At 39.9% G+C, this 26,859-nt stretch overlaps 1 protein-coding gene across 1 annotated transcript; it reads left to right on the top strand.

Moving 5' to 3' along the window:
• Positions 1-704: 704 nt before the first annotated feature.
• TOMM70 (translocase of outer mitochondrial membrane 70) lies at positions 705-26,148 on the top strand. The gene is made up of 12 exons (XM_026112341.2): positions 705-1,050; positions 11,151-11,324; positions 12,590-12,716; positions 15,306-15,415; positions 17,345-17,493; positions 18,534-18,741; positions 19,368-19,502; positions 20,310-20,417; positions 21,098-21,214; positions 22,174-22,271; positions 22,800-22,922; positions 23,982-26,148. Exons 1-12 carry the CDS (start codon positions 781-783, stop codon positions 24,133-24,135), a joined length of 1,773 nt encoding a protein of 590 aa, XP_025968126.2. The 5' UTR covers positions 705-780; the 3' UTR covers positions 24,136-26,148.
• Positions 26,149-26,859: the final 711 nt, after the last annotated feature.

Here is a 26,859-nt window from a genome sequence, read left to right as displayed (position 1 = left end):
TCCCAGGCGCCCAGGCCTCCTCTCAGGCTCAGCGCTGGCAGGCTGGGCCAGCTGTCGGGGTGATCAGTCGCCCCGCACACACCCGGCGCAGCCTGGCAGGCCCTCGTTCCCCAGGGGGTAGGTGCTCATGGGGTGCACTGGCAGCAGCCCAGCCCCAGCCCTTCCCCAGCCCCAGCTGGGGCAAAGAACCAGCAGCACCCAGCCCCTTGGGGGCCTCTCAGTGAGGGCCCAAACACCTTGCTAGCCCTGGGGGCACCATTCCCCAGACCTGCACCCCAGGCAGCAGCAAGCGCCTGCCCTCCACCTGTGAACGGGGACGCCTTGATGCGAAGGGGGGTGGCATGGCTGGGGGTGCCGGTGGGGGGCACATATAAGGGGGGCACCACTGCACAGGGGTGCTGTTATAGGGAAGCACCGTTATCATATGGGGGGCACCATTATATGGGGCGTCGTTAGGGGGGGGCACCCTAATGGGGAGCACCGCTCTACGGGGGCGCCGTTGGGGCGGGGAGGCCCCACGGTGGGGGGCGCCGCCGGGAGCCGCTTCCTGCAGTGACCCCGCCCGCCCGGCAGGAAGCGCCCCCGCCACTCCCAGGGACGGCGCCGCGTTGGGACCCCGCTGCTGCTCGGCGCCGCCCTCGGCGGCCGGCAGGCGGCGGCGCAGGGCGGGAGCGGGCGCGGCGGGCGGAAGTGCTTCCCTGACCTTTTCTTCCTCCCGGCATGCCCTAAGTGTCCGGTGACCCCTGCTCCCCTCCCCCGGGCCGGCGGTGCGAGCGCGTCATGGCCGCCTCGAAGCCCGTGGAGGCGGCGGGCGGCGGCGGCGGCGGCGGCGGCGGCGGCGGCGGCGGCGGCGCGGGGCTGTCCCGCTGGCAGCTGGCCTTGGTGCTGGGGGCGCCGATCCTGCTGGGCGCCGGCGCGCTCTACCTGTGGGGGCGGCGGGCGGCCCGCGGCGGCGGGAAGGGCGCGAGCGAGCGGAAGACCCCCGAGGGCCGCGCCAGCCCGGGTCCTGGCGGCGGCGGCCAGCCCGATGGGCCCGGCCACGAGGAGATGGTGAGCGCGCGCGGCGGCGGTTGGGGCCGCCCCTCCCCCCTCCCAGCGGCCGTTTCTCCCAGCGCAGCCGTCGCGTTTAATGGCAGGGAGGGGGCTTGTGTGCGCGGCCGCCTGCGGGCTGGGGCCGGCCGGAGCCGGGGCGCCCGGTGTGCGGGAGGCTGAGGGCTGGGCAGGCCCTTCGCTTCCACCAAGCCGCTGTGCCCCGCGTCCCCGTCCCGTCCCGGGGCCGCCTTTGGAGGGATGAGCAGCGCCGCAGCGGCTGCGCTGGGGTGGCAGCCTCTTCCCTCAAAGTCAGCCCTCCTGACTTCTGAATTCTCATATTTAGGTATTAATTTCCGAGGCTTTTTCCTCAGTGCTGTTCGCTCCGATTGGTAGTTGTTCAGAGTACGCTTACTTGTTCTCTTCCCGGTACTGATACTTGGAAAGCAAAGTACATTATTGAAAGCACTTCACGATGGAGTATGCGTTACCTAGGAGGACACAAATCTGGAAATAGGCTGTTGTTCAGTGAATGTATTTATGCTTCTCAGCGTCGTAATAGCTACGAGGAAATTGCTTCTGAGACTAACATTTAAAAAAGGAAATTTTTAATCAGTTCTGTATTAGTCTGAGATACTGGATACAGCAGAGTAGAACAAAAACACGGTCAGAGTATTTGAAAAGTGAAACATCTTCTGTGGAATTACAAAGGCCATATAGTTAAAGCGACTGAGACTTCAGAGCAGAGTTTGCTTAAATAGGTATGCTATCTGAACTTGCATTTGTCCTATGGCAAATAAACTTTCTGAGAATTTTCAAATAAAACCGTCTGTACGGAAATTGGAAGAAAATAGGGAAAAACAAAGTTAAGATCAGGTCCATGATTCACTTCTGTGCCTGTATGTGGAAAAATGTCTCTGAGATGCCCTTTCTTCACATCTGCTGTCACAGACTTATCGACAGGCATATTGTATTATTGAGGTGTTGTTACAGTTGACGAGTACGTTCAAAGTTTTAGATTTGGCAAATTGATTGGGTGAGGAACATAATCAGCATTCTAATTTTTATTGTCTGAAACTTTGTTTTCCACTGCTGTTGCCCTCCATGTACAGGTCATATGTGCAACTCTGTGCTGAAGTGAGTTTTTTGGAAGTTCATGTTGGCATACTGGAGCTAACTTTAAAATATGCAGGCTTTGGTGACAGAGTCCTATTAAGATACTGCTGCATTTTCCCCTCTCTCATGCCATAGCCAGTGTCCCAGCTGGATTGCTCTTACCTGGAGGGCCACAGTTTAAACTTCCTCTCTGAGATGATCTGGAGGAAAAAAAATAACTGCAAGATAGGAAGAGGCAGTTTTTAACCTTGATAATTTCAGTGATGAAGATTAATGTTATGCAAGTGAGTGGCTGGACAGTGGCAGGAATACATGGGAGAGGTGAGGAGGTCAGGAGCTTCCGCAGCTACTGAATCACAGATACCCTCAGGCATCACTAGTAGTACAGCGAGCTGCAAAACCTATGCTGGACCTGGGGGCAAACAGTCAAATGGCGGTTATTCGTTGTTATTTCATAAGCAACAGTGTCGAGCAAGTAGGGCACTAGGGACAAAATTAAACTTTGTTTACTGTGGTAGCTTTGGCTTGCAGCTGCAGGCAGTGCCTGGCACCTTTGTGGCAGTATGCTTGCCACTTGTGAGCTCTGGGTTGCAGGCTACTGTTGGAGTAGCTGGACCATCTGGACTTCTGTGTAATTGCAGAGACTTTGCCATTAGTATGTTAGCTCTGGATTTTTGATCATGTTTTGGATTGCATTATGTATCTTAAGATGGTCTGCAGCCTTTCTGTAGTTGTACTTGAAGCAGGAAATAGCTTTTAATGTTGCACATAATTTAAAAAATTCAAAGTGTCTTGGTATTTCAGATTGCTCCACAAAATAAAATACTGACAGATTATATGCATCCAACAAGAAGTATGTGGATGAATGATATGATCCAGAGTTCCTAAAAGTGTGTCATTGAATGCTGTAAAGAAATAGGAGATATGACTTAGGAAAGCTGTAGAAGATAGGACCAGATTTGCTTGATCAGATGAGGCAATAGATAAGCAACACAGCTACTCCTTGACTGGTTTGTGTGTGTGGGGAGGATTGCTTTCCAGTTCCTCATATTCAAAAAGATTATGCCATGTAGATTTCATGTTTTCACACACATTTTATTAGTTAAGGATATTATTGATGTCTTATGACCCTTGGCTCAAAATATGACCTTTGCAGGTGTTTTACTTGTTAGTTACCTGCCTTGTATTGGGCTGCCTTTCTAAGGTGGTGATGTGGGGTTTTTTGGTTGTTTTTTTTAGCTGTAAAATGAATCATGGGCTCTTCATCACTTTGTAGATATGTATTTGAAATCCAACTGAGTTTAAACACAAGTGGGAAGTCTTAGAAAACACATAGATCAACAATGAATGGGCTACCAACAGCTGTCTCTGTGTGTGGTAACTATTCTTTTAATCATATGTATAAACTAGAGCTGAGACTTTTTTTGTGCATTTGTGAGTATTTCATTGAGTCAGCTTCTGTATCCATTTGATGCTCTGTTCCCTGATCATGAAGCAACCACCTTGAATTTTCTGTTTGTTCTTTGAAAATGTCTAGAATCTAAAACCTTCCTTGTTCTTTATTCAGACATTTTACTGATTTGCCTGCAACTCAGGTTTTAGTTTTACCTGCTGCTGAAACATTGTCTGTTTTCCCAGGCTGTGTCTGTACTGGATGATTCTCCTGACATAGGTGCTCTGGCCAAGTGTGCGATCTGTCACTGACATTGTGCTGGCAGGAGCCCTTGGCATAGGTGCTATATTGGGAAAAGCTGAACTACTTCTGAGATTGCTCCGCCTGTAAGCACAGCTCCTCACGGGTATAGTAAACTGGTATTCATGTACTGGTTAAGTACTCATGGTAAAAAGGTAGCTATGGATGCCTCAGAGGTCAGGAAGTTAAACTGCATCTGTAAATTACAGAACTTGTCGTTATTTCTCAAAGTTTGGATATGTTGCATTTTAGCTACTCAGTAACAGCAGTTCCTTTTCATGTGCCCTCTTACTTTGTGGTGAAAACTGGCATAGTTTAAAGATGCTGAAGAAGTAAACTGCTTTGCATTTATTGTGGGGGGATTATTATATTCAGTAGTTGCCAAATAGTAATTGATACCTGGTTGGTTCAATGCTTTTTACTTACTCCATGGTAACTTGTTAGTGTGTTTATATCATCCTTGTCTGATAGGAGGAAATGCTTGTTAGTCAGTAAGAAAATGCATTGGTTGCTTCAGTATTTTTTCCCCCCTTAAGTTGAAATCATTCCCTTCAGCAAATGTTTGATAGTCCAAATTCTCACCCATGAACAGTTTAGTTTCAGCAGGTTCCTAGACTAACGCTGGGTTTTCAGTGTGCCAGGAAGCACCGAGCAGAGATTCTTGAACTGTTTAGTCAACTGCGCAGCTTCATGTGGTGCGGAGAAAGCAGCTTGGATCTACAGCAGTCCACTATCTTTGCATGACATTTTCCTCCGAGCTGGGTATACTCATTTGAGTGCAGCGGTGGGTGAAAGTGGCCAAACTTCTTGACTTGTGCAATGCCATGTATCATGATCGACAGCCAACTAGTGTGGCTTTTTTCCAGTGTCTGTTTTAATTTGCTGAATATTGCCTATCCCAGCACTGTGATATTAGATCACTATATGAAGGAATTATAACCTTTTGTCTAGATGCACTTATGTTAATACTTATCATGAATTAATCTGAAATCTGTAAAAGTCGTTTTTGTTGTTTTGTGCACCTGTTGCCTAATAAATCTGTTGCCCTACTGTAAATGTGCTGTGTTTCATGTCAGCTGTAGTGGACAGGTGTAGAAAACCCTTAAACATGTATAATGTCAGTATAACAATTGTTAGAGCCTTGGCAGCTCACATGCGGCTTACTTATTCGTAGCAGGCCTGCATGACTTAAAACCCATTAAAAAGAAGGTGACTGATGGAGAACATAAATTTTACTGTAAATTTGAGCTTAATTTTTTTCTAACTGTAATACATCCTTGTTTGCCCTCTGAATTTGCATCTTAAGTTCATGTGGAAAAACTCTTTTTTACCTCTCTCATAGTGGTTTTAGTGCTAAGGAGAATCTTAAAACAATTTACACTCAGTTAACACCCTTCAGTATAGGTCTGAGACACTGGTGAGATGAATGTTACTACAAAATAAATTGAAATGTAGGGATTCTGTAGCAATGGAAAAAAACACTGTTTTTTATTGGTGGCTGATCTGGTCAAGAGGGTCTCTTAGCCTTGTCACTTGGAGAGGGAGAAAGAGGTCTGGTACAGGGCATCTTTTGCAAGTTGACAAATTGAGATTGATGGCTGAAGTGGTAGTCCCCTTGCATATCATCTCTCAGGCAGTGGTTCCTGCTGTATCCTCCATGCTGTAACTTGCTGCTCATGTTTCTGTTGTGACTCACTGTCATCATCGGCTGGCAGCAAATTCCTTGTTCTGCTTTAAAGAGCAATGTCCTTCAAATACAAAGGGAGTTCTAAGCTGCTGGTTTAGCCATATTGGCATTGCTGGAGGTTACTAAGCTTTATTCTTGCAGTTGACAGTCTGTCGCTGTTAAGTGGCTGTTACTCACATGCAGTTTCTGAGTATTTTGTGAGGAAAGTAGATCTGTTGAGGTTAAAGTAACAGTTAACAAATTTTATCTGTGCTGTCTGGTCTTCAGATAGTCAGGAATCTGCTTGTTTAGTGGCTTAGATAACCAAGTGCTTCTCAAAAACACCAGTGCCCTTTGACTTAAATTCCAGCTTTTGACAATTGTTAGTGAACAGTTGCTCAAAACAGTCTAAATACCGAGATGTTATTTTTTCCTGTAACTGCAGATAACTTCCGAATTATATTCAAATTCAGAAAGCTCATTCAAGTTATGAAAAAGACATGTATTCTTACCCTAAGGAGCCTGTTGAGTATTTAGCAACATGACTATTGTAGAGACATCTAAACGGTGAGTGTCATGAACTGAGTGTCATGAATGTGTGCGAAACAGCAGAGTAAACTGCCATGCATGTCAAAAAAAACCTGTCTTGTCTGCTTTTGGCTGTAATGGAAAACAGTGTATTTTGTTTTGGTGTGACTGTGTCAGGCATTCGTGGTGGGTACACAACTGGGCTCGAGCCTTGCAAAAACTATATAGCCTAGGAAGTGTTAAAAAAGTTGCAATTACTGCTTTAGTGTTGGCATCTGTGGGAATTGTAAAGTACAAGAGAATCTCATGATGATGGGTATTTTTTAACATTCACTGGTTTGTTCTGAGCAGGTTTAATGTAACAGAAACAGTTGCATCTGTAGAAAACAGGCTCTTAATTTGTTAGCATAAATTTGGTCATGACAAGAAGTTTAAAAAGATCCCTCATGTGGGCATAAAAATACAATGAGAAGGTTTTTTTCTGCAAATGTTTAATCCCAAAAGGCTGCGGTGGGATCCCAGCCTTTCTTATGGAAGTGAGTGTGGAAAGCAGACCTTTTTCAGCTCTGCTGGCTTCAGGGTAGGGGTGCTATCCCTGGCTTTTTGATGAAAATACAATGGAAATTCCTGCATTCCAGTATGTCCCAGTGTCTGCAGTGCAAGTTGCAGCTCAGAATCTTAGTGTCCTGAAAGTGTATCTTCTGTCTTTGGATGGGATAACTGTTGCGGCGTGGCACTGTTATCTTTGGTGAGAATGAAATAAAATTCCCTTTTTGTTAGGTTGGGAATAGAAAGAAATCTTGTAAGGAGCAGACTAAAACTGCTCTTTGGATAAAAAGCTTACTGTAGTTTGTACTTTAATATGGAAAAGTAAACTAGTCTGTAAATGGAGTGCCATCATACAGCTGAATAAAAACTCTTTAGTAGTTGTTCTTGTATGCTCGTCAGAATTAATCCAAAGCAAAGCAAGCGAGAGAATTTCCTTCCTTTCCTGCTGATGTATTCAGAAGAACCTGTGGCATGGCTCAGGGCTGTATTTGTATACACTGCCTTTGTAGACAATGGAGCATGAACTTCATTTTATTGAACTGCCTTGCTTGTTACTCTGATTCTTCAACTAAGACTTGACAAACTCTGTGAGAGGAGTTCTTGCTCTATAAGGTCCTTCACTGTAGAGTCAAAATGCATCTGGCACACCATGTTGATTGTTACTGTAGTAACCACGATTGCAGTGAGTCAGGTAAACAGAAACCATGCAGCTGGAAGATGCAGGGACTGTTGCCTTTAAAAATATAAATGCCATTTTTGTCTGAAAATATTTTCAGCCTGGTGGTAAATAATGTCTAGAATTATAACAGCTGCAAGGAAATGGAAGAAAAGGGTCTTTTGTTTGATTAGTTCTGTGTGAAGTACATGAACTTTCCTTGGATAATGAGTCAGTTTCTCATTTGTGTACATCTTCCTGTAGCAACAGGACTGACAGGGGAAGAAGCTCAAAAAATGCAGAAAATAGGTCAGGCATAAATCTAAGACTTAACTCTTTCAAAAACTGATCATATATTAAGAATTATTTTAGTATTCTTATTTATGCTGTTATGAAAAGATTGCAACGTATAATGCAACATGAGTTCTCTAATACTTAAAAAAAACCACATGCATATGCACACGCACACACAGGCACACAGACACACCCCCCCAAAGCAAAAGAAGACAGGCATGGATTTAGCTTTTTAATATTTTTGGCTTCAGCAGGTTATACCACAGTTATTTAACTTGACTACATAATTTAGAAACAGAATTTCTTATGCTTTTCTTAAAAAAGTTGTTAGTTGTAAATATTGTTAAGTTTAGTAAAATTAAAATAAAAGCTATGTTCTTTTTTTCTGGGGTATGTCTGAGCAACTTTTTGTTCCATGATTGTGTCAGTGACTTTTCTACACCAGACACATAAATTAATACACTGTTTTCTGGTATGTTTTTTTTTTGCTGTGATGAAAGAGTTTTCTGTTTGCTAAGAAAATGAATCTCATCATTATTTAGAAAAGAGTTGAGTTTAAAACTTGGCACTGTGTCTTCTAAGACTTTGGACCTGAAGCCGCAGATAAAACATTGTTATTTTAATCCAGAATTTCTCTACAGTCTGTGTGGGGTTCTCTTTTTCATGGGTATGCAATGCTAAACATTTTTTTTCTTTTCTCTATAGGCCCTTATCAAAATGGGTTTATTGGTTAAATAGAGCTGTAGGAACCTTCACTTTTAAAACATCTGCCCTTCAGAAATGTTTTATTATAAGCAGATAGAGGAATAGCAGAATAGTGTGCCTAAAGCTGCAGAGAGAAGCACTCAAAATTTAGGAGTCTGGTTTATGCTAGCACAAGAAAAATAGATTTTCTTCTTGCGTGGATGTTAGTGTGGACTTGGTTATATGATAACATACTGTTCTCTAATCCCCCCACTCCCATATTTCTTGCATCATGCAATGCATGGGATGGAGAGTAATTACTGAATGAGCATCTGTTTGATAATAATTTACCTGTAGTTCTTTGTCTGGTCTGTGGCCTTGTTACTATTATTGAAAGCTTGCTCTGATAACAGAGTTACTAATTTTGGTGGGTTTTTCTGTGGCATCATGCCTTGTGCTCCCTAAAGATCTTTGGTGCCTGTTGCATGCAGTTAGGATCATATTATGAATTCATGCTTCCCAAGGAGCAGGCAGAACACCAGTGACAGCCCCAGAACTACAAACTCCGTGCTGCCACTTACTGTTCTTATCCCACACCTTACACTGGAGCAGCCATTGCATTTGGATATTAGCCTGTAGTCCTCACCTGTGGCATGCATCTTTACTCTGGGATGACAGTGCAGGGCTGTCAAACTGCATAGGATGGGAACAGATGGTCTGGGCAGCCTGAAACAGGTATTGGAGTAATTGATCAGTGGGCTAAAGAAATTGGACATGATTATAAAGTAGTAAACAAATGTAAATGTATGCTCAGCATAGATATGATTGATTCTCCCCCTCCCCTTTGTAGTGTAGACTTAAATCTCAGCAGACTTAAAGAATTTTGATACTGGGAGTACAGGTCTGAATGTGTGGTGTGGCTTGCATATCATGCTGTGTGCTTTCTTTTAGGGAGGTAGTAATTTGGAACACCACTGAACTTTGTAATCTACTCACAAAGAAATTTCTATTGTGATTTGCTGTAGAAATGCCAAAGGAAAAATGCAGGCTGAATTTTATGTAACTTAATTTCTGTCTGCTGTGTGTATTAGTTAACAGTAAGAGCTGTTGTACTGGGAGCCCCATTTAGAACATATTTTAAGTAAATACAACCTTCCTTTCAGACTTGGGTTGAGTTTTAAAGTAACGGCTTATCAAATACACAGCTACTTGGCTCTCAGTAAAAATATTTGCACTCCAGTTCTGGTTTGTGTATCCACTGAGTTGCACACAGTGTATGAAGAGGGGTGATGTTAATCATCTTTAATCAATTTGAGCTTAAATCATTTGAAACAAAAAAACCCTAACAAATGGTGCAGATCATTTTGCTCTGTGAACATCAAAGATGGAGACTGGTGAGCTCTGAGAGAAGAGCTTTTCTGGCAGTAGGGGTATTTAAGAAATTCTCTCCCTTATATGGCTTTGCTGGTAAGTCTCTCCTCAGGAGAGTGCCTGTAGGGTACTTCTCTTCTATTTGGATGCTTATTTTTATACAGGAACTAAAGCTGGCACCCATTATCTGATTCATTCATGCCATGATTGGAAACCAAGCCTTAAATGAGGAGCTGTACTGCTGTACTGAGCTACTGGCCTTCCCTCCAGGTTTTCAGTTTTAAAAAGTCATTTTGATGCTGACAGTGATCAGACTGGCATGCAGCTTGAGCAGACATCAGGGGGAAAAGGCTGATGAAATGAAAAGATGCTTCAAAGTTTGTCTTACAGCAATCTGAGTATAGTTTGTGACACTAACAGTGGATGAGGGAGGAGAGCAGACAGAAATATGGTCGCAGGGCAGCATTTACAACTGCCAGAAAATCCAAGGTGATCTTTTTGGTGTGTGTGTGTGTGATTCAACAGGTGAAACCTAGTGAATCCTGCAGCTAACTTTTTTACTCTTCCCCTCCTCAGAGAGGTTGGAAGAAAGGCATGTATGCTCATACCTCTGTTCACTTCATTGTCTGGCATGTTAGCTGGGAACTGCCCATGTGATTGCTGAAGCTGGACTGTGAAAGAGGAACAGCTAAGGCATGGCAAATAATTCTGTATTTTCTTCAGGGACATCCAGAAGAGGAATGTTTAGTATCTTCTGCAGCTGTGTATTTACTGAATGTGAGTCATAGCTCCTCAGTCAAAGAGGGTCCTTTTACATCAGGTTCCGTATAAACTGCAATATTTGATAACTGTTCTGTAAATTTAGAGGCTGCATGTGCATGCTGGTTTCTCCAGAAATGCGGAAGGTCAGCAGGCAAGGCCAAACCTAAAGGTCTGGTTAGCAAGACTAGTTAGCAAAATTTTCCATCCTCTGCTAAGAATGACAGACTGGCAGCCCAGCACTTTTTATCAGCCTGAGGTTGGATGAGCAAGTTGTGTGAAGTTGTAAAGAGTTAGTAATTTGTCTAGCATGTTGAAGGCAAACCATGTTTGCTTTCCCATGCAGGTTCTACTCATCTTGTTCAGTAGGTCTTTTCACAGAGTATTTTCCTCTTATTGTTCATATTCTGCTGAGTCAGCTCTGATCTTACAAGCTATATGCATTTCAGGTGGAAACTTTTCCTATTTGAACTGTTTTGAAGGCTTTGTTGTTTTCACACTTTTCATCTCTGGTTCTGACCGCCACTTGTAACATTAACCTGTATAGCTTTCTAAAGAGAATTGACTGCACTGTTTGATGCCGTTGTGGTGAATGGGTTTAAAAGCTGCTCTACTGTCTTACGTACTTGCCAAAGAGAATCTGTTGCATTTTTCCAAAAATTGGAAGGAGAGAGGTTTTCAGAAGTCCGGGCTAGAGTTTAGTGCTCAGATCCGTTTTATGTCTTTGAAGATCAGCCCTTATATGCGTCTTTTGCTTGCTGTGAAGCTTTGCTTATTTGAACTAATGAATCACTTTTCTTTTTCAGAGTCCTCTTGACAGAGCTCAAGCAGCCAAGAACAAAGGAAACAAATACTTTAAAGCAGGAAAATATGAGCAAGCTATTCAGTGTTATACTGAGGCTATCAGCCTGTGCCCTCCTGAGAAAAACCTTGATCTTTCTACCTTCTATCAGAACAGAGCTGCTGCCTATGAACAACTGGTAAGAAATTAAACTTAATCATGTATTTATTCTAAAAAGTTACATTGTAAATTTTATGTTTTGACATTTTTGTCCACACCATCCCAGATGGTGATATATGCTGCCTTTAAAGTAGGATGCCATTGCTTGCAGCTATAATTTTTCACTAGCTCATCATACTTTTCCACATATATTTAAAATTTTCCATTAACTCATTTCAGTCTATCTTATGTAATTCTTATGTAATTCTTATGTGTCTTTCTAGGCCCTTTCTTATAAGGCAAGGTTTTAATTTCTTATCCTCTGGAATAGCCTTCCTGTATACCTGTTAGTTTTGCTTTTCTCTCCGTGTTGCTTTGTAACTGTTAGATGAAAGTTAAATATTTTGGTGGGACGCCGCTTCAAAAACTAATAAACCACACACAACCTATAAAAGCCCAAACCCCAAATTTTACATAGGTGGAAGTAATATTTAGTTGTTAGCAATGGATGCTTGATACTTGTTTTAGAAATGGATTAATTTTTTTTATTATGGTATCAACAAACTTACTTTTGAGGTCAAATTGGAGAGAGAGAAAAAGAATGGAAAAACTGAGTTTGCATGGTCTGAAGTATCAAGTGAGAGACTGGATGCTTAGAGAAACCTAGCCTTGAAAGTTAGAGGACACAGTTCTTGTCTAACAAATATTACTTATAACACTAACTTATGAATAATGAATGCCTAAGAACTGTATTTCCTCTCTTCCAATTATTAGAAAAGCCTGTTTTGATATTTAATTTTTTTAATAGCCTAGACCAACTCTACTCCTACATATTACTATATCATCCCTTTGAAGTGATGTAGTAAATGAAAATAACAATAGTAAATGAAAATAACATTGTATTTTAGCACTTGGTTAATCTTGTGTGTTGGTTTTCATTATGTTTTCATTTTATTTCTTCCATCTGTTGTGTGCCAGTCTTTCAGTCCCATCATTACCTCCTGCAGGTGTCTTTGCATCCACTCATTATCTTTTTCCATATGCTTCGTACAACTGTCCAGTTTCGTTTTTTCTGTAAGAATTCGTTTTCTGTTTTGTGGCTCTTCTGGTGCAGGTGGCTTCCAGTGGTGGCTGGCAGTTTCTTACTGAGAAACTTGCAGAAATAGAAGCGAGCAGGTAGAACCAGAGCCCTGGGAACTGCAGCCACTGTTAGGTGGGCATGACCCTGGGGTTGGTAGCAGAAAGCTAATACAATGCAGCTTTCTGAGTAGGATCTCCTTCATCATGCTGTTCTTCTACCCACAGCAAAAATGGACAGAAGTGGCACAAGATTGTACAAAGGCTGTTGAGCTTAACCCTAAATATGTAAAAGCTCTCTTCAGACGTGCAAAGGCTCATGAGAAGCTAGACAATAAGAAGGAATGTTTAGAAGGTGAGTGTCTCTTGGTGTGTGTATTTAAAGTGGAATAAGAAGCTCAGGCACTATGGAGACAGTAAAACTTACAGGATTGTTTTGTTTTTTCTTTCTGTAACTACAGTAATACACAATTATGTGTTTAAAACATTCATAGCTACCGCAAGTATGTTTTCTGTTGTAGGAAGAAATCTTTTTCTGTTTTTTAGCTTAGCTCTGAAACAGTTGCTAGAAATGGATCTTACTGTAACCATTTACGATATCCTATTTCCAGGAAACTCCCTACATTTTTAAAGAAGAATTCATCTAACATGCTAAGACAACAGTCATTCTAGTTCTATGCAATAACAAACTTCATTCCCGATCCATTGTAGAGAAATAACTCCTCTAGGAACCAGGGTGTTTTCGCAAGTTTCTTTTGGCAGGTATTAAAGCGAAAACAGCTTCTGTCATATTTCTTTGTGATGTATAACAGTTATGATATCTGGAACAGATAATTTTTTAATATATATTAACATTATATATTTGGCAGAACCTAGTGTATCAAATCCTTGCAGATACTATCCCTAACAGAACACATTGAGAACTATCAGGAAGGTGTGACAGAGAAACCATCAAAATTAAGGAGAATTAGAGGTCAGATATGTTGTCTGAAGATGCCTCTGAACTAAGTGTCACTGTTTGAAAATATCCATTTAAATTTCATCAAGTGAAATTATTCCTGCTGAAGCAAGATTAAAAGGCAAATAAAATTTTCAGCTGTGTCAGTGCTTACTATCAAAGAGGGAAAGAAAACAAAGTGGCGTTCTGGTAGCTGGTGAATTAAACTGTTAAGGAAACTAAATTAGTTTTATTATGTGTAACAGCTAAGAACTAGATCTGCTAAATTAGAAGATGAATACAATGAGGAAAATCTGTGCACTCTGTCTTGTGGTGGTGGGTGGTTTGTTTTTTTTTCTCCTCTTTCCAATGGCAAGTTGTCTTTCTGCCCTGTAAGAGCATAGGCAATAGAAGGGATTGTTTAGGTCGTTGAATCCAGTCCCTTGCAATCGCTGAGTGAATTCGGAAGAATCTGTAGAACATTTGCTGAGTACACCAACCACTTGCTGCAGTACAGCTGCACTTCCGGAGGCCTGTAACAAAATCTAGACCTTCTGTGTTGTGATAAACTGACAGATGACAAAAGCCACAGGAAAGATCAAGGGTCTCTGCAACAGCATGATAGTTTTTAAATGTAATTTTCTGATAACACCAGTAGCACTAATGTTTGTAGCAGTTGTTTTCAACCTGTACTTAATTTTTAGTTTACAGTTTGTTTCTGATCCGAAAAATGTCTGATGTGCTTGAAAATTGTCTGCTTTTCCTGAACTACATAAGTTTTCTAACAAGATATTACCTGATACTACCAACTGTGTGTGGCCAGTAGAATCGCAGGAAATGGGGTACATCCATGTAATAGAGGAAAGCAGAGCAAAGTAAAACTCTGGTGCTCCCTGGTAGTATGATCTGTGAAGATACTGCTGCCTCACCTGAGTCTGGGCATTGTCTTGCACGCTGCTTCAGGCTGTAGCCTTTTTTCCCAGGGATTACTCTGTGCTTCTTGACTGTGCCAGAGTTATGGGGAGTTTTGATAGAAATAATCACACAAAAGTCTCTGTAGCAGCGTAGGGTTACAGAAACGACATTGAAAGTCTGTGATGGAACACTTGCTTTTCATTACAATACACTGTTTGAATTTCAAATCCAAACTCTGATCTTCAGTTAGTAACCTTGCACAGTGACTTCATGGGAATGATATTTTAGGCTTCTGGTAAGCCTTTTTCTAGGATTTTCCTTCTTAACGTATTTCTGTGAATGGGACAGGGTTTTATATAGAAATTAAATAGGGAAAATCAGTGAGTAGCATTACATTACTCAGCAAAATTTGAGGAGCTAGAGAAGTAATGATCATGTGCCAAGAGGGCTCATTCAGCACTGCAAAACATTATTCGGGCAACAATGGGTTTACATGTGCAGAGGCTCTCTGCGCGAATGAAAGCGATATGGTGTGGGCTAGCACTTTAAATGAGTCAGCAGGGAATTTTTTAACTTGCTCCTTCCCAAAGGCATGGAGGTGTGCAGAAAAACTTGTATTATAATAGGAGAAGATTTCTCAAACTGAGAAAGGAGCAAGATGTGATCAGACTGACTTTGAATTTTAAAAGCAGAAAATTAGGACCAGTCTCAGAAGAGAAGCTGTGTTAGCATTTTTTAAGGTGAATATAATTTGAATGTAATTACTATCTTCAAAGTTACAAAATGTCGAAAGCCTCTGTTGGAAGTGTGAAATTTCACTGTTCATTTAAGAATGTTTGTAGATTTAAAAAAACAAACAAAAAAACCACTTCATCTGGTATGGTGAAATCCTTTTACCAAAAGGAGATTACTTTGAGTGCAAATTTTGTATTTTGGAAAATATGGCAAGTATAGCAACTGGAAATGGAGGCTTTGATCCATGAACGAGATGTGTATTAGTTTGACAATGACTTGCTGCATTAGTGGTGCATTTTGTACTTTAGTAACTAGCACAGGTTGTTTTTAATCTCACTTTTCTGTGTTGTTTCCTAGATGTCACTGCAGTCTGCATTTTAGAAGCTTTTCAAAACCAGCAAAGTATGTTATTAGCTGATAAAGTTCTTAAACTCCTTGGAAAAGAAAAGGCCAAAGAAAAATATAAGGTAAGACTTGTGATATTGAGGACAAATTCTGATTCTGCCTGCCTGATTGTTGAAACATTGATTGTTGGCATTTTGTCAGTTGTTACAAGCGAGTCACTGTCTTCAGGTGGTGAATGTAAGAATCAATATCAACAGTTTAGTGCAAAGCTACTATTCTACTTATGATGTTTTCCGTTGGGACATGTACTAGACTTTCTGAAACCTCTTCAGGAAGGGAGGCCTATATCAAACTTGTAAAATCTTTTTACAGATTTGAGTAAAAGGATTGTTTGTTTCCCCTTAGGCTTTGAGTTGCATAGAGTATTAATCAAATTTCTTGCTACATTCAGGATACATGCTATGTAAGTTTGTGTGATGCCTTACTTAAGAGATTTGGAGATTGCAGCATAATGAGAACAGGATATGTATCAGTGTTAGAACAGCAATAGGGATATAGTTTACATGAGCCAAATGTTCAGGAAGCTGAATTAGTTACGGTATGTAATTTGGCTGAGTTGGTTATGAAATGTGTTGAGGCAGGAAGGGTTATAAATGATCATCAAAAATGTCACAACAATTTTGGTTCCATATGTAATGACTGACTTAAAATGAGAAGGAAGGTTGAGGTCTTTTTTCCTGAGGTTATTTTTATTTTATAAATAGAAATTTTATGTAAGTTAACAGAGGAATTCCTGGGTTTTGATAAGTGAAGAAATAAGAATGTTTAAAGGTTTTTTTTTTTTTTTTTTCTTAAGAACATAAGAAAAAATGATGCGTTATGAAGTCTGACCTTTTTGTTCATGGTCAGACTTCCTGATTCTGTCTTGAGAAACAAGCCTTCATCTTGATGGATTAGTTTGTGACATTCAATCACAGTCTGCTTCTGTTCCATCCCTGTAAATAGGTGCTCATACTTGTGCTTTTCTGCTTGGAAACTCTTGGATTTCTTTGCATTAAAGTCTGTAAACCGCAGCAATGAGAACTATAGAAGTATAGGGGTAGCTAGCAGATGTAGTTCTAAATGGCTGTGTATAGGTCTACAAAAAAGTTAGGCATCAAAACATTCTCACATGTTATTTGTGAACATGCCTGAAGTACTTACCTGCATTGGTTTTGAGATCCTGAATTTCTTTCCTATAAATTCTATATAATTGTGGAGAGTCAAGGTAACAAACACATGAATTGTGCTTCTGGTATGATGCTGGCGGCAGCATCATAGAGTAGGGTGTGCTTCAAATAGGCAGTGTTATGGTAGAACTTAATAGAGGAATTCAGAAGAGTAAGTTCAGACTTTTCTTACTGGAAAGACGGAATTGTAAATCTTGTGTGCAGTGTTCTTTTTGAACAAGAAATTTTTTCTTCTCAGATTTAAAGTAGAATGTGTGGTATCTGGGCCAAGCACCAGGTAGAATTAGGATATTGCCTCATTAGTCTTCACTGTAATGACAGACAGCAGCTTTTCCTATACAAGTTGGAGAAAAGGTCAAACTGTCATTCAGAATCTACTTGAATGCAAGTCAGGGTCCAACTTGCAGGTAGTATATGTAGGCACATGCTTAAACTACCAGCTTGTTTTTTCAGGGAACTTACATGTACACGTATGACTACAGTACATCTACCCAATGTGTTAATCATAGGAGTCCTCATTTCTAGCTGCACATGCAGAATGATCCCATGCAGAATGATCCTGTCTGCTCTTTCTCTCTTGAATATCTTTTCATTCCCACTGGTAATGGGTACTAAATTCTGATCTGAAGCTTAAATAATCCCTGAATGGCAAACTGTCAAATCAAGAATACTGAAATATCAGTGAGACTATCAGTAGAAAGTCATAATTTTTTTTCCTTTCCTGAATGAATTTATTTATCATCACGTTTCTTTATCCACTTTGTCATTTACCATCTGATCTTACTATCTAATGACATAAAAGTATGTTTCTCTTTGTTTCAGAATCGCGAGCCTCTGATGCCCTCACCGCAGTTCATTAAATCCTACTTCAGCTCTTTCACAGATGATATAATCTCCCAGCCTTTGCTTAAGGGTGAGAAGTCAGATGAAGATAAGGATAAGGAGGGAGAAGCTTCTGAAGTAAAAGAAAAGTGAGTGTACAATTGGGAATTTTTAAGTTAATTTACTGGAATTAAGTTTTCAGTGGTTCTGATACTCTGCTCAGTGTAACTTGCTGTTGTTTTACAATGCTGGCTTGGGAAGTCCCATGGTGATAAAGCAAACCTATGAAATGAGATTGATGTTAAAAAATGAAACTTTTGTGAAAGCTGACTGGCTAGTTTCAAACCATGAGTGGCTTTGATGCGTTAAGCGGAGGAAGACAATGAGATCAGGAGGATATGCTGAATATTTATTTACAGTACCGTAGTAAAGCTTAGGAGGTGGGAGGATGAGAAGAGAGCTGAAAGGTATTTCTGGAAAAAGGAATATTTCATACCAAAGGAGAGTTTCCAAGGAAGAGAGCAAATTAGCCTTTGGATTGGAAGGGAAAATACAAGCTAGGAAAAAGGTCTGTGTTAATGAAAACTCTGAACTACAGCAATTGAGGCTGAAAGGATCTTTTATCTTTTTAGAATCAAATTGCACCTACATGAGAGGTTTATTCTGACACAGAAAAGCTTGAGTGTTGTTTTTGTTTTTAAGCAAGATGGAAGGATCTGATCTACAGGTTGATTGAATCCAAGATACTTAGTTGAGAGCAAGGCAGTATGTACTTTAATTTTTACTGTGAAATCTTCTTTCACATGTAAAATGCACATTGCTAACATTTATATTTCATTTTTTGACCTGGAATACCATGCCAGCCTTCCTGTTTTAAGTCAGAGATTATAGCTGTCCTTAACGTGAAAAAAATTCAAGAGACAGATGAAACTCAAGTTGAGGTGGAAAAAAAATTTTTCTTTCATTTTCTTTCGAATGTTATTTGGGCATTTTGTGTCTAAATTGTTTTGAATCTGTGATGACTCCATCCAGGAATATTTGTAACTCTACTTATAATGCTAGCGTTGCAACTTAGTATAGAAAAGAGTTAGTATTTGTTATGATTAAAAAAAAAAAAAAGGTCTGAACTGAAATTGGAATGTTCAGTGAATGCTTAATGTATATACAGCTGTTCTTACATCATTTACAGCTCTGGCTATTTGAGAGCAAAACAATACATGGAAGAAGAGAACTACGACAAAATTATCAGTGAGAGCACAAAAGAAATTGAAGCAAAAGGAAAATACATGGCAGAAGCTTTACTTCTGCGAGCTACCTTCTACTTACTTATTGGCAATGCAAATGCTGCCAAACCAGACCTAGATCAGGTTATCAGCATGGAAGGTGCAAATGTGAAGGTAAGAATCTATCACAGCTGGATTGTAGCTTGGGTTGAGAAAGCATGAAAGTTAGAGGAAAGACTTGCAGTGTAGTGCAGAGCTTGGTTTTCCAACTTTACAGGCCCTTAATGGAAGTGTTCTGTTTTCTTTCACTGTTATGTTTTTTTATTCCTGGAGAATTGTATTGTCATTATTGTATTGTCAGTATTTCTGAGACTGTGCTAAGTAGTAGAAATTAAAGAATAGAGGAAGTGGAATCAATTAGAGACTTACATGAGCTGAAAGATCTAATCATAAATAAAAGCATTAATTGTAACAAACAAACATTAATTGTACTTGCATGTTGAACTGCTTCTAAAAATGCTGATGTATTTGTAAGCATAGGGAGCATATCTTCTAAAAGGGTTCCCTAGGGATGAAAATCCACTGAAAATATAGGCTGACTTACTTGCAATTAAGCAAGGGATTAATTTGTATTGATTGATTTTTAGACTCAACGTGGAATTTATTTGATTCATTCTAAGCAGGAATCTGTTAGTGGGAGAAACTAATTAAATTAAAATATACTGTAATTGTAACCAAGTCCTTAATCTGGATGAATGTTGGAATACCTAATATTCATTTGAACCTTTTTCTTTTTATAGCTCCGAGCCAATGCTCTGATCAAACGAGGAAGTATGTATATGCAGCAACAGCAGCCTGTGCTGTCTACTCAAGACTTTAACATGGCTGCTGATATTGACCCTCAGAATGCAGATGTGTACCACCATCGAGGACAAGTAAAAAACATAGCAATTTTGTCCTAACATTTGAATATTTCAGTATATACTAAAAGAAAAGTAAAGATCAATATATCATCACACACACTTTATACTGTTTGCATTAGACAAATGTGAATTCCTAACTTGGAATTATAATATAAAAGATGCTAGAAGAGAAAGGAAACATGGCCATATACAGATGTGCTAAGTTTTTCTGGTAAGGAAGACTTCCAAAAATCAAGTGCCTCTCTCCAGGACTTTTTTAGGTCTCCTTAGTGCTTGGAGATAAGAATGGTGTTATTTGATGTTTGAAGGGGATAAAACTCTTCTGCAGTTTGAAAATTGGCATTTTAAAATAACTCCTCAGTAAGTAAGAGAATGACAAAGTAAGTTTTACTCTTGTGGAGGACTGCAATGTCAGGAAAAAATGATGAAATGCAAGTTTGAAAGCCAAAATGTTTTAAATTCCATATAGTTCATATTAACTACAGTGAGGCAAAGTAACTTGAGAAAATACAGCACAGTTACAAAGACTGACCATAATGTATAGAATCTGTGCTAAAGCAGTAATGGAGACACAGCAGTCTAAAATGCAAACATTCTCAGTCCCTACCTGTGGAAATTGCCTTTTTGCATCTGAAGCCGAAGTTTCACTGATGGCTATGGTATGTTCTGTCAGTGAGTTTTAGTTGCAGGTTTTGTAAGTCTCTAGGTAGTTCTAAATGTGAACTGGAGACTACTTTAACTGGTGCTAATTGAAGTATCACTTACATGTATGAAGCACAGATTAAATACAGAAAAAGGATTCTCTTTCATTCTGGTTAGTTGAAAATCCTGCTTGACCAAGTTGAAGAGGCTGTGGAAGACTTTGATGAATGTATCCGATTGCGACCTGATTCTGCCTTGGCTCAAGCACAGAAATGTTTTGCTCTGGTGGGTAACCTGTTTGGGTGTTCTTTCTTTAAAGAGGTTCTTGAAAGCATGTTTTGTTTCTTAATTTTTCTTTGAAATTTTTTGAAAAGTAGTGCAATGAACATCTTATTTTTTTTTTATAATAAGGTAGAGAACTAATGCAACAGAGCTTCTTCAGTTTGAGTAAGGGTTTGCCACTTTTGTTTTTCCATGTTCATTATTCAAACAGTAGGTGGTCTTTTGTGTTTCATGGTAGAGGAATGCAAAACTTCACTCTAATTGTATCACATAAAGCTTTACTTAAATCAGTTTGAATGGTGTGGAAAACACAGAGCCATCCTCAAGAAAGAAGAAACAAACTATTTCAAGCTAGTACAGTGCCTTGCGTGCAGGAATCTTTTGGGGACATCTTTGCATGGTGTGAAAAAGGAGGCATTCTGGGCATTGAAAAGGGGGATGCTATTGGCAACTACCTGGCCTTATGGCTTCCCTTCTTCGCCCCTGACTCCTCCTCTATTAATACCAGAGACTTGGAAATATAGTAGATTCCTTAAAAACAAATTTGGTAGAGATTTGGTACAGACGTATCACCTTCTAGAACTTGTAAAGCAACTGTCATGACGCATGCATCTCTTGGATGCGTGTGGATCTCATGAACTTTTTTTTTTCCCCTTGCTTAATTTTCTTTTTCTCTTTAATAGTATCGCCAAGCGTATACAGGAAATAATCCTTTGCCTGTGCAGGTAGCCATGAAAGGCTTTGAAGATGTCATAAAAAAATTTCCAAAGTGTGCTGAAGGTTATGCACTCTATGCTCAGGTATATTTCTCTCTCTCTCTCTCTCTCTCTCTCTCTCTCTCTCTCTCTCTCTCTCTCTCTTTTTTTTTTTAAAGTGCTGCTTTGTCATGGCCATTTTAGCTTGGATAACAAACATTCCTTTGAATCCTATTTGAAAAATCTTTGAAAATAAGTTCTGCAATAATGCACATCCTTTGATAAGCTACCTGAAATAATGGGCATGGGTGTTCTGGGGTAGAGGAAGCAGAGAGAATTAGTGGGAAGTGGAGCACGTTATAAGGAATGAGGAGCAGGGGTGGTTTTTAGAAGAGAGTGGTATGGAATATACTTCCCCTTGAATTTGTGCGTCTGTGTGACATCTTACTTGATGAACTGTAGGAATTCTCCAGGTTATCTGGGAGTCAGTTAAATGTGTGGAACCAGGGTAAAAGTTTTGTTCTGCTACAAATGCCCATACACTGAGCAAGCAGAGTTTTATACAGATGTGTAAAGTACAGTTGTAACAGAATGTCATTTCTTTTCTAAGAACATGTGCTGCTGGTTCTAGTACTAAGTACTAGGGGCTCTGATTTTGAGTGGGTAGCCAGTATGGATGCATTTCCTTTGAGGTTTTGCATGATTTCAAAAGATAAGATGAAGGAGAAGTAAGCTTGAAAAAGGAAGAAGCTGAGACTTGCATGTACAAATTTGTAGAATGATTTTTACTTGTGGTATATTCAACATATGTTGCTTGTGGATCCCCCATTACAGACAGTACTGTGATGATAATCTCTGCACTTAAAGCCTAACTGCTTTTTTTTTCTAAAAAGCATCAATTTTGAAAATAAACTCTGGTAACTTGTGTACTTGGCCTGCTCTGCTCTGTGATAGGAGAGAGAAATCTGATCTCACAACATCAATATGGCTTTAATTAGAACTGGCCTAACACAAAGTGCATATTTTGGTTGAATATTGATGTATGGATTTCTCTTCTGATGCAGGCACTAACTGATCAACAGCAGTTTGGCAAGGCTGATGAAATGTATGATAAATGTATTGACCTTGAGCCAGACAATGCCACTACATATGTTCATAAAGGGTATGTATCGAGTCCGCGGTTCTTTCAGTCAAGGGTGATTGGCATACCAAGGTGAATCAAGCATAACTGAATGTTTGTCTTTAAAAGTTCAGTCAGGAAGAATAACTTTGTTGAAATAGCTTAATGCTGTTAAATATATTTCTACAACTTTTTTGACTAAACTGTAAATAAGACTGAAGTTTCAGTAAAGTTTCCTTAGTTCTCATTCCTAACTGAGTATGTGCGTCAAGTATATCTGACTCTTAATTTAGCTCTTCTCAATTTGAGCTTTGTGCTGAAGTTCTCTTTCACAAAAATATCTTGTTACCAGTCTTCTTGAGAGGAATTTACCTTTCTTTGGAGGCATTAGACTGGTAACATAGCTTATTGAAAGTGAATTTCACATATGCCTTCTTTTAAAAGTCGTGAAACTACTGTCTACCCTACATAAAGACTTTAATATCTATGTATGGAATTCTTTTTCAGCCTGAATGGGCTGGGTTATGAGGATACATGAAGTTTGTTCTAAATTTTCTCTTTCTCTTTTAGTTTACTTCAGCTTCAGTGGAAGCAAGATTTAGACAAAGGTTTAGAACTCATAAGCAAGGCCATTGAAATTGATAACAAATGTGATTTTGCATATGAAACCATGGGAACGATTGAAGTGCAAAGGTAATGTTAAGCTGTAGTGTTAAGAGTTCTAAATTACTTTTGAAATTATAGCAGTCCTTTAGATTTCTCCATGAATCTTAAGCCTTTCTTGAGATCTTCTCTTCAGGACAATGGGAGGCCAGGTCTTACCCAAAGTGCTGATTTCTGTTCTGTAACTCTTAGGGAAGGCCTTCCTTTCTCAATGGCATATTTCTGCTTTATGGTCTGGCAGGTTCCTATGTTTACCAGTTTTGTACTTACTGGACAGCATGCAGATGAGTCTGTATATGTGAAAATACATCCCTCATACATTTAAAATAACTTTTTATTAATCATTACTAGGCTTCCTGTGTGTCTAATGTAGTCCTTTGAAACATATCTTACTGTGCCCAAGCCATTTGTGCTAAGAATGCTGAGCTAGACTCTTAACCCTGACTACCACCCAACAGCTCTGCAGTTTGCAAGATCCTAGGGTAAAAAGGAAAGACTAATGCACTATTCTGCAACAGTGTGTTATGTTAAAATCATGCAAAAGTTTGGTGTAGCTGAGATTATAACAGAGGCTTCTTTACTTGTTTAACCATCAAAATAGCAGACAACTAAATTTCTGCAGTGAAAAACTTCGCAAGTATTTTATGTCTAAATAATTTGAGCTCTTGTCTTTACTATAGGAGTTTTCCTCTTAAGTGTACAAATTGTCTCCAAGGGGGAAGAGAGTCTGTTTAGTTGAAAAGTTGAAGATTTCCCTGTGATGTTCTGGCATTGTCTGTGTAATCTGCTTTGTGACCCATGGGAACATTTTATTCCACGCTACCACCTGTGGGACTCTAAAGGGGAATGCTGTTTAACAGCTGTCCTTGTTGCTTGAGTTGGTACTTGTCACTTAGGTTGGTACTTAGGTTGCCCCTGTTTGCACCTCATGATCACAAGTTCTTATGGTGGTTACTTCTGAAGTCCTTTTAAACTTAATGCAATGGATACTGTAAGTCCTGTGGGGGGGGGGAGGGGGAAAAAAGATGGTGTAGAGAGGCAACAGTTGCTTAGTTGGTCTTAACTGGGCTGCATTTTGGTTTATTTCAGAGGCAATCTGGATAAAGCCATTGAAATGTTCAACAAAGCTATCAACCTGGCCAAATCTGAAATGGAGATGGCCCACCTCTACTCACTCTGTGATGCTGCCTATGCCCAGACAGAAGTTGCAAAGAAGTACGGATTGAAACCACCAACACTGTAAAGAAACTAGAGGAGGGAAAGACCTTCTAAAGTAAAGTTGCCCACTTCAGCCAGCCCTAAAGACGCTGTTGCAAACCATGTTGAATGGTGGAACTTAGTTTTTTCCCGTTCGTGGTGTTGTCATTTGTTACATCTGTTAAATGTTTAGGTGTTGTGGGAGTGGTTGTTCAAGGAAGTATGCAGTGTTGCAGCTTGTTCCTTCTGCAGCAAAAACCTTAAAGCGTGTTAAGGGAAATAAAGTTGCAAGGGAACAAATGGAAGACATTTTGGCCATGCAAATAAAAACTTTACATTGGTTCATTTTGGGTGATTATGTTGTGGGCGATTTTTGCTTTATCAAATAATTTTACAGCATGTTTTTTTTTTCCTGTTGATTTTAAAGGTAATACTAGTCAGTGCTGTAAAATAGGTTTCTTTTTTATATGCAATTAATCCTTGAGAGTTGATTTTAATTTTGCAAAAAGGAAAAAAAATTAATTTACAGAACTGTTTAATAATAGAGTTGTTTTTTTTTTTTAAGCCAATAGACGTGGAGAGAATCCCTGTAAATCTATCCAAGCATGCACAATCTTCCCTCCCACCCTCTGCGTAATTACTTAGAAACAGTCCTGTGGCAGCTATTAGGGAACTATTTTGACAGTCCTTATCTTCACCCCAGAAGGCACTAGTGTACTAGAGAGAGAGCTGGTACCAGGGCTGGTGGGGGAAAAAGGTCAGGTGGCACTGCTTCAGTGTAGAGGTTGCTGGACGAAAGGCCGCCTTTCCTTGCAGCAGTCCTGACTTGAATGTCATGGGAAATTGTTCTGGAAGGTTCAGGGAGACTTTGAAGAACAGACAGCACTGCTGGGAGTAGAGCTGCCAAGGTAAGGTCATGCTTGAGTATAATCTTTGTATGTTTCTGACACTCTTGCTTAAAGGTAACAGCTAATAGACCATTTAAATTCTCTTCTTCAGTCTCTGGAGCCTGCTATGTTCTGGTTTAATCCTTGTAAGAGCCCTTTGCAAGATTAAGTGAAATAGAGAACAAAAGTTAGTCTGAAATTTCAAAGAAGGAATTTGGAATTTTTACTGGTTTCTTTGTTGTTTAGACCCTGTATTGTCTAAGATTACAAGTACCGCAGAAGTGAAGCAACTGTTCTGCAAATAATACTTTTTAATTGGCAAATTATTAAATAGTAGTATAAACAGCCTTCCTCTAGCTAGGGCTCTGTGCTGCTTTGGATTGGTCTTTTTAGCATTGAAGTCAGTTGGTCCATATTGCCTCTCCCTAGATGGATGTGACTGAATAAACCTTCTGCAAATACTTAACTGACTGCCTGATTTACCATACACTGATTTGGGTTTCTCCCCATCCTAAAAATAATAGATTTGCTTGAGCTGAATTTTCTAATGTAGTTCATTTCTCAAAAACATAAACCAGGCTGTGGTCAAACTGTCTTGTTCTCTGGTTGTGACACCTTATAGCAGCAAGTTATAGATAGTTTCAGCTTGACCTTCCTCTCTCCCAGCAACTACAAAGGAGAATTCAAATACTGGACAACAGACATGAAGGTTTAAGCCTTCTATTTCATCTAGCTCAGTAGGTTATCTGAAATCATAGTGTTGGTGTAGAATCGAAGGCGTTGGAAGGTACAGGCAGCCCCTAAGGGGACTGCCCTTAACAAGTCTCAGACCTCTTCTGGAACTTCCGTTCTCTGCATCAACTACCTGAGAACAAAAATATGCCAGACTGACTGATGTGTCCTGGTCTCCTAAGGAGTTTTTATTCGCATGGCCTTATTTACATTGGCATTTTCTCCTCTTCATCCTTCCTTTCCTACTGGCCCCTCTGCCCCCTGAATCAAGTAAGGGAAAAAAGCATGTGCTGTCTATTACTAGCATTCCAAATCATCACGGATTTTTTGCCTGTTCTTGGATAGTTTGAAACTGCACTGAAAGGATGCATTTGTCTGTAATTCTTTTTGTAAATGACATATCACCTGTAAACTCAACAAATAAATATTACCTTCAAGTATCTCTCTCTGACATGTATAAGAACAGGTTTTGGTGAAAGACTGCTTAATGCTGAGTTGCACAAATCTGCAGTAGTGTTCTCTGTGCTTGCTCGAGGTTGCTGTGACTGTAGGAAGAGCTGATAAGGACTGACTCCCTTTCATCTTCTCTCACCTGAACCTTTAAGAACAAATGAGGAAGAGACACAGAATGAGCAAGTCTCTGCACTTGCAGAGGTATGATATTAAGAGCTGAAGATTGCAGGGGAAAGGAGATCCAGCCAAGAAAGCTGGGAATCTGAGTAGCTGGCATCTTGTTAATGTGTATGTAATTGGATATAGCTCAGGCTTCCCTTTAGTATGATTGAAGGCATTGCTGCTTTTTTTGCCTTTTTTTTTTTTTTTTTTTTTTTTTTTGTAATGGATGATACAGTGGAGCTTTTGCTTTAAAGCCAGGTGTTCATGTGAACGTAACTTTTTTTCAATAAGGGGTTGAGGGCTGCGGTAAGATGTGATTGCTGCTATTTTAAAAGAATCTTGTAAAATCATGTAGGAAGCTAGTACTGAAGACTTGCATAAACCTAGTGCATTCTAGAGACTGGGAAGCTGCTTCTATGTGTAGTTGTTGTGCATCTTAATCCTGATTGTGTCAAATCCCTGCTGTCCTTGTTTTTGTTCAGACATGGAGACAAGTTTGTCAAAAAGGAGATTATAAGCTGTGATTTGAATTACCA

Source organism: Dromaius novaehollandiae, chromosome 1, assembly GCF_036370855.1.
Source record: "Dromaius novaehollandiae isolate bDroNov1 chromosome 1, bDroNov1.hap1, whole genome shotgun sequence".
NCBI classification, from domain to species: Eukaryota; Metazoa; Chordata; class Aves; order Casuariiformes; family Dromaiidae; genus Dromaius; species Dromaius novaehollandiae.
The sequence above is the reverse complement of the archived record's forward strand: the minus strand, read 5'-3'. Positions and strand labels throughout refer to the sequence as shown.

Excerpts from the sequence above, each read along its gene's own strand:
- TOMM70 (XM_026112341.2), top strand. The coding sequence starts at position 781 with ATGGCCGCCTCGAAGCCCGTGGAGGCGGCGGGCGGCGGCGGCGGCGGC. Across the intron at positions 1,051-11,150 it reads GGCCCGGCCACGAGGAGATG|AGTCCTCTTGACAGAGCTCA; the intron begins GTGAGCGCGCGC and ends TTTCTTTTTCAG. Across the intron at positions 20,418-21,097 it reads CACAGAAATGTTTTGCTCTG|TATCGCCAAGCGTATACAGG; the intron begins GTGGGTAACCTG and ends TCTCTTTAATAG.